The sequence below is a fragment of the Microtus oregoni genome, unplaced genomic scaffold (genome assembly GCF_018167655.1).
Source record: "Microtus oregoni isolate MIOR12 unplaced genomic scaffold, Mior012 000006F_ref0000085, whole genome shotgun sequence".
Taxonomy (NCBI): domain Eukaryota; kingdom Metazoa; phylum Chordata; class Mammalia; order Rodentia; family Cricetidae; genus Microtus; species Microtus oregoni.
Genome location: NW_024543065.1, coordinates 12864270 through 12876719, shown reverse-complemented (window position 1 = coordinate 12876719; position 12450 = coordinate 12864270). Strand labels below are relative to the sequence as shown.

At 38.9% G+C, this 12450-nt stretch overlaps 1 protein-coding gene across 3 annotated transcripts in view; it reads left to right on the top strand.

Annotated features, from left to right (window-relative positions):
• Tpd52l1 (TPD52 like 1) overlaps positions 1–12450 on the top strand; it is a 101593-nt gene that overhangs the window by 59893 nt on the left and 29250 nt on the right. For all 3 annotated transcript variants that reach the window (XM_041654932.1, XM_041654931.1, XM_041654933.1), the window contains exon 2: positions 7128–7243. In XM_041654932.1, coding sequence (XP_041510866.1) covers positions 7128–7243 — 116 coding nt within the window. The remainder of the gene's footprint in view (positions 1–7127; positions 7244–12450) is intronic.

The following is a 12450-nucleotide window of genomic DNA, read 5'->3' as shown; positions in this document are numbered from 1 at the left end:
AGGAGGGATAGTGACAAATGAATGAGAGGTACCCTTCTAAGGATCAGAAGATGGAGCAACACAGTCTGATGGTTTGGGGCAGTAGTTCTCAACTGTGTTGAGACCCACAATGCCATCGGAGAACACAGATAATTTGTGTTATGGTTCATAAAAGTAGCAAAACTGTAGTCTTGAAGAAGCAATGAAATTGATTTTATGGTTGGGATCACCACAACAGAAGGAACTGTATTGGAGGACCATAGCATTAAGAAGGTTGCAAACCACTGGTTTAGGGCATTCATTTAGTGAATTCATTCATTAAATCTGACATGTAGTAGTTTTCCTTAGGGATTTATATGTTAGCAACTTATCTCCATAGATAATTTTTTTCAGTAACTTGGGGTCAAAGTAATAACTCTATTTTATTCTCATAGCATGGAAATTTATAATGATTCCAATAAAAAAATAATACTGTTTTATTATAATGAAAGTGGAACTAATGTATTTACTGATTATCATATGCCAGGCACTGGGCATTTGGCAAGACTCTAATCCCTTATAAACTATTATTATGAATAACATTGTTTTTCCTATGTTCTAGATTTAAAGACAGGTTTAAGACGGCACAGTACAAAGTTGAAAGGAATTGTTCTGCAGTGGTCTGTTCCCTGGAGACAGCCTCTTTCCTTACAGTCACTTAATAAGCCATAAATTAAGATATTATGATGAAATCTGCAGAACTGAGCCAGTTCTCATCCGTGAGTCATTAGAGGTCCAAAGAAAGAGATACCAAAAAAAAAAAACTGTAACAGACAAATGTGTTGTCATGAACTACATGACTAGATTGGGAAAGATCAATTTTAAATACATTGCAGAACAAATTAAGTCCTTTGATATGATCAGGTTTTAAAGAGATGATTAAGAACGAGAGGAGAAAGTTGTATGGAAAAAAAGATCAAGTTATAAAACAATATGCTTTCATTTTTAGTAACACAGGTGTGGATTTAGATAGTTTGTTCTCTATATTTGTGGTTTCTTACAGATTCAACAGCTATATGTGGTTTAAATGAGAATGTACCCCGGAGGCTCATGGATTTGAACACTTAGTTCCCATGCTGACGGCACTGTTTGGCTTGGGAATTGTGGTTTTGTTGGAGAAATTGTGTCGGTGGAGGCTGGCTTTCAGATTCTAGAGATTCGTACCATTTCTAGTTTGCTCTATTTCATGCTTGGGTTCAAAGTTAAAATGTGAGCTCTCAGCAGGTGTCCCCTCCCTGTGCTTGCTTGTCATTGTGTGACAGACTCTTACCTCTCTAGAACTAGAAGCCCAAATGATGCCTTCTGTATGTCACCTTGGTCACGGCGTTTCATCACAGCAAAAGAAAAGTAAACAACACAAACTGTAATTAAAACATTTTAAATTATGCTGAGCATAAATGTAAAAACCATCCCTCTATCAATCCCTAAATAATGCAGTAAAAAACCTTCTATATAATGTTTACATTGTGTTTTGTAAGTTATATAGAGATTGTTTGAGTTTCAGGAGGAAATGCCTTGGTTATATGCAAACACTAAGTCATTTTATATAAAATACTTTGTCATCTGAGATCTTTGGTATGTCATGGAGTCCTGGAAAAAAATCCCCCCACAAAGAGTACCCTTTATTGCTGTATGATTTTAAGACCTAAAATGTCAAAGATGTTAAGATGACTATCAGTTTATATACACTAAGAATGATTTTAATGCTGTCAATTAAAGAGGTGCCAATTAAGAGGTGCTCTGATGTGTGGGCATGAAGGGAGAGTGTGTATACTGTATAGTATGTGGGAAAGACTTGATATTATTGAAGGTTTTGGAAGATCAAGTTCTGATTTATCTTTTCTGAATACTTATATGTACGTGGAAATTCCCCATATGACCCTGCCTCCCTGCCTGCACCACTCTGACCCGTCTCAAAGGCCAGAGCGAGTGGGCTTCAGCTTCAGAAAAACCAGTTTTAGAATCTCCTGGCAAGTTCTGCAGCAGGTTTCAAGTGTTGAATTCAGGATGTGAGGATGTAAGGCATCCATTGTACCACTCCTGGCATTTAAAGTCTTTGCCAGGATGCCAGGGCAACAGGAAACACAATACAGTAACAGATTAGATAAGTGCTACTCACAGATGAAAGAAAAGCAGTTGAATGATGGAGTCCACGAAAAATAATTCTTCAGTCTGAGGGATAAGTTAAGTGAGTATGCAGAGTGTATGGTACTAATAAAATAAGCATATTTTATGTCTTTAATTTCTACACACCACCTTGTATTAAGGATTTTGTGCATTTGAAGATAACTATAAATCCCACAGTAATGAGATTAGCTCAATATTTTATCCCTTTGATAATAAGCAGATATTTGGAATTTATTTTTACCTCACATTATGAAGAAAACATAATTAGGTAATAAATATTACAGTCTTAAATCTATTATTCAAGTCATGGTAAGTTTTCATTTAAGCTGATTTATTGCATTCCTTCTTTTATTAAATCTTGGGATAATTTTGTGCTCTTTCTGAAAGAATACACCTTGCCTCCTTTTCTTGGCTAAAGAACTGGACCTCTTTAGTTCCTTGGTATAGTATAAGATTAGTTTATATTTCAAGGAAATCTGCAATTCCCTAGTCTTTGCTAACAATGTATGATTGATCCAAAAACATAGTTTAATGATCATTTTGGTGTATAGCTGTCTGTAGAGCTTCAACAAAGGCCACAAGTCGTTGCCAAATCCCCAGACTGAGAAAATGCCCTGAGAATATGCAGATGCCAATAGGTGATTTCCTCACAGTGCTAAAGGTATTATTTAACCTAGAGCCCATCTCTTAATTTATAGCTGCCAACACATTGATGGTTCCTATTTCAACAGGAACAGGGAAGCACTGGTGTGCTGCAAATAGATCTCCTGTGGTTTACACAGTAGACACTAATCCCTAGTGTCAGAGGACCGAGAAATGTGAGGTCACAAGGGTGCTGTCATTGTACACATAAATCTCTGTGTTTGTCAATTAAGCCAGGTCTTTAATAGAGAAACGTAAAATGCAGACAAGTACATAAGCTTTGTAGCTAGACTAACCTTAGTTGGACCTTGAACCTGGGAATGTGGGACCAGCACAGTAACTCTTCATCTAGATCTGGATCCATTTATAAATGACTTAAATGTAATGTTTCAGACCAGTTTTTGATCTTGCAAATGCAGGCATACGGCCATTTGACTGGTACTTTACAGTCTCCTTGGATTCCAGAGATCTCACGTGATCAACAGAGTACTCCAGCTCCACTCTCCGACTCAGACTTATTATTTGTTCTTTTATTAAACAATTCTATTTATGTTACTACATACATAGAATATGTATGGCTGTTTTTTATTTATTTCCACATGTAATGCCACCAGAAATGGATGTCGTCACATCCCATCTTCTCTAGCATGAGCTGTTGTGCTGTTGTTTGTTTTATTGATCTTGGCCACTGTAACTGGTGTAAGATAAAATCTCAAAGGATGTTGAACTTTTGGTTAAGTATTTCCCAGACATTAGTGTTTCATCTCCTGAGGACTCTCTGTTAAGATCTGTACCCATGCTTTAATTGGGTTATATGCTTTCTTGATGTCCAGTTTTCTTGTTTTTTTTATTGTTTTAGTTCTTTATATATATTTTAGCCCTCTGTCAGATGTATAGTTGGTAAATGTCTTTTCCCATACTTTAGCCTGCTGCTTTCTATAAATAATGGTATCCTTTGTCATAGAGAAACTTTTCCGTTTTATGAGGTTCCACTCATTAATTGTTGATCTTACTGCCTGTGCTGATGGTGTTCTGTTCAGAAAGTGTTTTCCAGTGCCAATGAGTTCAAGGCTGTTCCCTACTTTCTCTTCTGTCACATTCAGTGTATTTGGCCTTATGTTGAAGTTTTGATCCATTTGGAGTTGAGTTTTGTACAGGGTGAAAGATATGGATCTATTTTCGTTTTTCTAGATGCAGCCATCCAGTTTGCCCAGCACCATTTGTTGAAGATGCTGCTGTCTTTTTTCCAGTGTCTCGCTCTGACTTCCTTATTGAAAATGAGGTGTCCACAGGAGTGTGGACTTATAGCTAGGTCTTCAATTCTATTCTACTGATCAATGTGTTCGTTTTTATGGCCATACTACAGCTCTGAAGTACAGTTTGAGATTAGGGATGGTGATACTTCCATCAGTTCTTTATTATTATGATGATTTTTGTTTGCTATCCTGGATTTGGGGGGGATTTTGTTGTTGTTGTTGTTGGTGGTGGTGGTGGTGTGTGTGTGTGTGACATGAAGATGAGAATTTTCTTTTCAATTTCTGTAAAGAATTGTGTTATAATTTGGATGGGGCTTGCATTGAATCTGTAGATTGCTTTTGATAAGATGGCTATTTTCACTGTATTAATTCTACTGATCCTTGAGAATAGTCCATGGTCAAGGTCTTTCATTGTCCGATATTGTCTTTGATATATATATTTTTAAAGTCTTAAGATGGCACATTTTTACAACCAGCATGGAAATCAGTGTGTTAGATCCTTGGGCATATATCCATAAAATTTTCTAATGCTCTTAATTTCTCCCTTGACCTGTAGGTCTTTTAACCCTTTACCCTAAGGTTATGTCTATCTCTGGCATTATAGTATGTTTCTTGGATGCAGCAGAAGAATGGATCCTGTTTTTAAATCCAATCTGTTAGTCCGTTTCTTTCTAATGGGGAAGTGAGACCATTAATGTTGAGAACTATCAGTTAACATGGTTTTTTTTTTTTTTGATTCCTGTTTTTTGTTGTTATGATGTCAGTTTTTCCTGCTCTTTGGATTTGCTGCTCTTGGGATCATTTATTTCTGTGTTTTCTTGGGTGTGGTTAACCTTTTCAGATTGAAGTTTTCTTTCTATAACTTTCTGTACAGTTGGTTGGATACATACTGCTTAAATTTGGTTTTATTGTGGAATGTCTTGTTTTCTCCATCTATTATATTTTATTATATTTGAAAGTTTTACTAGGTACAGTTGTCTGGGCTGGTATCTGTGTTCTCTGAATCACATGTGTTCACGTCTTTCTGGCTTTTAGAGTCTCCACTGAGAAATCTAGTGTTATTATCATAAGTTTTCATTTATATGCTATTTGGTCTTTTCCCTTGCAGCTTTTAATATTCTTTTTTTTGTTTTGTACATCAGTGTGTTGATTATTATGTATCATAGGGAATTTCTTTTATGGTATAGTCTATTTGGTCTTCTAATGTATGATTTTTGTACCTTGACAGACACCTTTTTCCTAAAGTTAGGAAAATTTTCTTCTACGATTTTATTGAAAATATGTTCTGTTCCTTTGAACTGGGTTTCTTCTCCTCCTCTATTCCTATTATTCATAGACTTGGTTTTTTCACAGTGTTCCAGATTTCCTGAATATTTTCTGCCTGGCTTATTTTTTAGCTTTAACATTTTCTTTGACTGAGTGAGGACAGGCCCCTGTAAGGGGTATTCTACAGGGCTGAGGATGAGAATGGAGAATTTAAAACAGCGGACAGGAAGGAAAGTAAAGATTGCTGAGTCCCAGTTTTTTAAAAATTGATTTATAGAAATTCTACATATTCTAGGAACTGATATTTTCTTAATCTTTTATGTAGCAATATGTTCTGATGTCTTTTTGTCTCTGGTAGTGTTTAAGAGACTTTCTTAATCTTTCTTACATGTTTTACTCTGTTTTTTGTTGGAGAAATTGCTTCCCTCCCAAAGGTTGATAGATGTTGATAGATATAAACTTATCATCTTCTAGAACTTTTAGTTTTGTCCTGTGAGACATGTATAAATGTATACATTATTATTTCTACATGAATGTTTAAAAGCCCTTTTACTACAGATGTGTAAATAACAGCCATGTACCATGTCATAAATAATTTTTTGAACATGTTTGTGGATATGCTCTGGGTTCCCCAGGCAACACAGATCAATGAGCTGGGTAGCCAGATGGCCCAGGGCATGCCTAGGGATTGTCTATCTTAACTAATAGGGCATCTTTAGTTGCAAGTTGAGTTAGCATGGCTTTAGTCTGTGGTACAGGATAGCATCAAAACTCCAAGTACCTTTTCCTCTTTGGGGAACCATTTGTTTCTGTGTTTCCTCTATGTGTGGTTGTTCCAGCCTCTGAATGTTACCATATCAAAAATAGAAAATAGTTTTCTGGGCTCTGAATGTTTGCAGGCAAAGTGCATCTAAGCAGTAGGCTTATATTTAGTCCACTATAGGGTAATGAGTTCCTGAGGTAGAGAGAGAGTCCTCTCTCTCTCTCTCTCTCTCTCTCTCTCTCTCTCTCTCTCTCCATCTGTTGCTCAGCTATAAGCTTCAAAGCCAGGCCTGCAGGGAAGGAAGGCTTATCTGAAGTCTCACTCTGTCTTTCTTTCCCTGGGTGAACTTCTTTTTCTGCTCCCTGAACCCTTGCAGCAGTTAAAAGTGAACCTGTATGACCCAAGTAAATTGGGTGACAGCTTGCTTTGTTTATATATTTTTTTGTTTGTTTTTCGAGACAGAGTTTCTCTGTAGCTTTGGTGCCTGTCCCGGAACTAGCTCTTGTAGACCAGGCTGGCCTCAAACTCCCAGAGATCCGCCTGTCTCTGCCTCCCGAGTGCTGGGATTAAAGGCTTGCGCCACCACCGCCAGGCTGTTTATATTTTTTAAAAGATGTCTTTTATTTTCAGAATTATATGTATGTGTTGTGGAGGTATGTGTATATGTGAGAGCAGGTACCTTCTATTCAGAGATGTGGGATCCCCTGGAGCTGGAGTTACAGGAGGTTGTGACTTTCCTGACATAGGAATTGAACTCGGGTCATCTGTAAGGGTAGTACATGCCACTGACTATCTCTCCAGCTCTTTGTTTACATTCTGGCTTTTCCCTTGCACTCAGGTTCTTTGATTGTTTCTTTGGTTTTAGACTTCTCAATATTTGCTCTCTTGGCGTTCACACATTTAGCATAAAGGCTTTGCTCTTGTTTTTCTTTGGGTGAGTTTTTGTTGGCTTTTAGTGTGAGATTAAGTCGGTATTCAGAGTTCTCCAGGATACAAAAGGGAAAGATGGCTAAATGTATGATCATCACTCTATGTTTTGTCACTTCTGCCTGAAGGCTTGCTGGAGACGGAACCACTGCAAGGAAGAGATGAGGATGCGATAGCCAGTGCTGACTTCTCTAGCATGCTCTCTGAGGAGGAGAAGGAAGAGTTAAAGGCAGAATTAGTTCAGGTATGTTCAGCAATCTTCTATTTCTGTCTTTTGCTCAATACAGGTCCCATGTTGCAATTATGTTGTCTGTCATGTAATAAAGTGTCATAAATGAACACATCGCAGGATGATTCATTTTTCCCAAGGGGTTTTATAATGCTGGTTGTGTCTGCAGTGGTAAAGTGGTGGATGGTGCTGTGCAATCTACAATAACAAGTTGTGTTAAGTATGTGCTTCTTGTTTTCCTTAGTGTAGAGATGTTGTGCAAATGTTAAGTACTTAAGGAATCAGAAGGAATGTGTTTAAAGCTTTGGGACAGACCAGGTGTGGCCACGCGTACTTGTTATCCTTGCCTTCAGGAGGCTGAGGCAGGAAGATGAAGAGTGGAGGTTGGCCTGGGATGTGGAGTGAGTTCCAGACTTGTTTGGACTACATATACAAAATCTTGACTCAAACACAAAAAACAATAAAGAAACCACAGCATAGCCACAATCTCTTTTTAAAAAGCAATTCTTCAACATGTTTATTACTTTAACGAAAATGTCAATCATGAAATCAGCTGACTTGACTCTTTTGAAGAACAATGAGACTCTGCGGGTGGAGAAGTAAGCTACAATTAATTAGAACTTAATTGGAGCATTTGTACCTGCTGTCCTAAAGGAGAGGAAAATGCCAGTCTCATCCTAAGCTTAGGTCTGTGCCCAGCGTTTGGTAGGTGGGACCCTCTCGCCCGTTGACTCACAGTGAGAGATGTCTGTTTCTTGGAGAGGGCTGGAGGTGGGCTCCTAGAGCAGAATGAAGCAGGAGAAGAGGAGAGGTAGACGTGATCATTCCTTCGGCACCCGATTCACAGGCTGGCATGAGCTCATTCCTCACGAAAGTGTGGCTTTCCCGTCCTTCTGTTTGTCACCTCTCCACTGGCTCAGGACACAGCCTTGGGTCCGGCACAGCTGCTACGCTATACTAGCTCACTGTTATCAATGTAAGGTCTTAATGAATTGCAATACATTCTTTAAGTTTTATTCTGTAATTTTATTATTTTAATTGTGTTTTGTTGAGGATGAATCTTGCTAGGTAACCCAGGCTGACCTGGAACTAACAGTTCTTCTGCCTGCCTTCTGAGTTGGGTTCCACTAATGTTTATTAATACACTCCATTATAAGTTTTCATTTTATTTTTATCCACACATAACAGTAGGATGTATCTATGGGATACAGTGTGATATATTCGTATGTGTGGATAGCGTGTGGCAGCCAAATAAAGATGCAGCGTGTATCTGCTGCCTTACATATTTAGTTTTTCTTTGTGCTGAGACCATTCAGTTTCCTAGTTATTTTGAAATGCATAACCAATATTATTATCCTACTGAATGGTGGTAGAACCTCAGAACTTACTCTTATCTAAAATAATTGTGTATCCTTTGACCATTTTCTCATCATTTCCCTCTTTCCCTCCCCAACATTCAGCAAACACTATTTTACTCTGTTTCTATGTTTTGTTTTGTATCAAATACAGGTGTCATTATGTAGTCTATATGTAGACAACATTGTGTGACATTGTTTTTGTGTGCCTGCCCTTAAATTAGTCCCATTTTAAAATAACAGACCAACTTGGTCCTCCAACATGACTGGAATGTATTTCAGCAAGTGCACTGCCTCTAACAGAATATTCTGGCTTTTTACCTGGACTTCTGTGTGGCCACTGAATGGTCATGCATGCCAGAGTGCAGAACAAAGGTCACCTTAATGGGTAATAGGCTAACTTCACATGGTCTCATGACTCAAAATTCTGTTCTATGACCTGTTTATGTCAACTGTAGTGTCTAAAAATTATGTTCTGTAAACTGTTGCAGGCTTGTTGACGTGAAGTTAGACCTTAAATCCTTCACTACAAGAGCCCCAGTGTCAGCTCAAGAAGACTTCTGTAGCAGAATGACTCCTATAAAATGTCTTAGTTTATCTGTGTTCTAGGATGGGTGTGTACACACGTCACACAATTCAGTGTGCACTTGTTGGCGTATATTGTTCTTATTATCAAGGAAAAAGGAAGCGTTGGTTTGAGATGGATGCTTCCTGAGAGCAAGTGCTCAGCAGCATTCTCAGACTTCCCTGTCTTCTTGGTCACAGCATCTTGCTTCCAGCAAGTTTCATTTCTGATACTCTTGAGGTCAGAATCCTGATCCTGATACGAAACGCTTTATGACTGTGTTTAGGTTACAGGGATTCATGATTCCATCCTTTATGGTGCACTGGCCTTTAATGCTTTCTGTTTTATTTCTGGGAGCTTCAGAGATAAAGAGTCAACGAGTGTTAAAGTTAGCATCATGACTTCCAGAGACACTTGTTTTGGGCCTGTCCCCCAGACAGTGAAATGACAGGCACATGTATCCTTGCAAATTTCCCTTGCCCATTTCTTCTCCCTTGCTACCCCCACCTTGGCCTTGCTCTTTTCCCAAGTCAGCTTCCCTACCCTTTCTCTCTTGCAAAGAATGTCCTGCCTATGCACAGGCAGCAGAGCAGGGCCTTTGCACACCAGATACATTCAGGTTTTATTGGCACTGCGAGGATCCAGTTACCATAAGAACATAGAGACGACTCTCAGTCTTCTCAACAGAAAAGCTCAGCCCCTGTCTCAACTCTCCACAGATGATCTCCTAGGTCAAAAGCAGATCCTCTCTGCATCTGGAAGGTCTTGTTGAGTTTCTTAGGCATGGGGTATGAAGACTCCTCCGAGGCCAGCAGATGGGTCAGCAGTTAAAGGTGCCTGTGGCCAAACCCGATGGCTTGAGTGACAGCGCTGACACTCATGTAGGGATAGGAGAGATCAAGTCCCACAGGTTGTTCTGTGACTTCCCCATATGCCTCATGGTATGTGCACGCCCTCTTCATTCACAAATCAAGGTAAAGATTCCTCAGAGACCAGTCTTTTGGAGATCTCTCTTTTATCGGGTGAAGTGCAATCCTATGGCAGAGCGAGACCTCTATGGATAAAGACAGCTTATCTCTGTTTGTCCAAAGCAGTCTTGGGTCTGCCAGTACACAGACTCCAGTTCGCACCTCTTCTTAGTTCCCTAATAGCTTCCTATGGCCGTCTCTCAGCCTTCTTCACCCCATACTTTTAGTTACTGCCCTGATGAGGCTGTCCTCAGACCATCTTCTAAGTTTGTAGATCCACACAGCCAACATGTTTTGTACACAACTTGAACTGTAGTTTCTTTTATTATGTTATGCTTGTATTCTTAAAATTCCTTGGACACAAAACCAGTATTATCCCTAGTTGCTGGGCCCTAGCGTCTTCCTAGGGGGAGGGGGTGAGAAGGCACAGTGTCAATGTCTCAGACACTGGGAGTCAGGTAGAAGGCAAACAGAAGATTCATTTATTTTACAATGGGGAGAAACTTATAAACCCTGCCAGCACCCAGGTGTTCTGATCCGTTGACTGTTCGCAGGGTTGTCCCTCATTGGCTAGGCATTATCAGGACCTCTGACAGCACCAGGCAGACTCCAGGTTTGCTCCTTTTGACCTGGTAGGCCTCAACTTCCTACAGACCCTATCTGGTGCAGCGGTGTGTGCATACGTGTCCAATGACTATTTATCATTAGCTAGAGTTATTTTGCAGCTTAATCAAAAATCTCTATTGCTAATGCCCAAAGTGGAGTGTGTGATTCTATGGATCTTATCACTATATTACAAAGTACTGGTTCATTTCTGATATATGTTCTATCTTGTCACCAGCTGCTTAAGGTCTTTAAATATCTAATGATCGCTCTTTTCAGATACACTCACTCAATAATTCTTGTTGTCTTTACCTTTTGTTTCCTCTGAGCTGCATTTAATGTGCCGTGTTCTGTAACGTGCCTGTCTTTGGAAAGATGGAAGTATTGGCACCAGTGCTAGCAATTTGTGATTATATAACAATTTGGTACCGCCAATGTTCCTAGATAGGATGACTCAAACAAACAAAAAATAGGTGATTAAAATGCCAGGCAGCATCATCAGAAGGCAGAACCTATTTTGAAACTTTTTCCTCTCTTTTGATTTCTTCCTCACTGGGTGCGAGGTCCAAGAACACACACTGCCTTCAGGCTATGAAGATTGGAAAAGGCTGACTTGACCCTGGGCCTTTTTCTCCCAATTCCTGGAGGAGCATTTTAATCTTAGTTCTCCGGGGATCTCAGCCAAAAGAGGCTGGTGTTGAGGCCATGTGCAGAATGACTTACCGACAATGAACAGATTATCAAAACATTTCTTCTGACTGTGTGTTATAAATTCCTTACAATGTAGCAACTCAAACAGAAAATTAAATTTCCAATCTTACAACATAAATTGTGTATTAAAGTTAATTTTTTAGCAAATCCAGCTTAGTTAATTTGCTTTTTTTGTATTTTTATGTAGATAAGTTTATTTAACACGGTCAACAAATATACAACATTCTGTAGTCATTACTTGAGTCTCTAAAACACAAATGTTTGTCACCCCTTCTGAAAGGAAACCATATACATCAAGCCATTCTCATACCTTACCCTTCAGCTAGTTTCTGACAACCACCATGCTGTCCTCTCTCTCTGGGACTTTGCCTATTCTGAGTAGTTCAGTGTGTGTGGACTCACATGCTATGTGAGCTCTAGGTGTCTGGTTTCTTTTTCTTAAGCCTAATATTTTCAAGGTTTACCCATGCAGAAACATGCTCAAGGTTCAAGGTTCATCCACACAGGTACATGTATTAAGAGTTCATTTTTTGGTATGAATGCACCATATCTTACTTTATGCATAAACACAGTTTGCTGTGTTAAACCTTTGAGGGACATGTGGGCTGTTTTGGTTATAAACTGTGTTACTGTTAACACATGTATTCTAAATTTCTTGGGGTATATACGTCAAAATGATACTACTAGACCAAATTGTAGTTTGGCATTTAGCTTTGGGAAACCAGACAGTGTTCTACAGTGCTGAAATAGCCTTTTTTTAATGAAGCAACACGTAAAGGTTCCATTCCTTCACATCTTCGCTAGCACTTGTTTTCTTACTAATCATATGTAAATAATCAATTAAAGTATCTAACCTTGGTCATAAATATTTCTCACATGGGGATTGTCTAGGGAGTCAAGAAACATCAAATAACCCCAAATAGTGTATTCTAGGCCAGCCAGCATTATATAGTGAGACCCTGTCTCAAAGAAATAAATATTTAAAAGTAAATTAAAAAAACCAAATATCTATCTCTAATG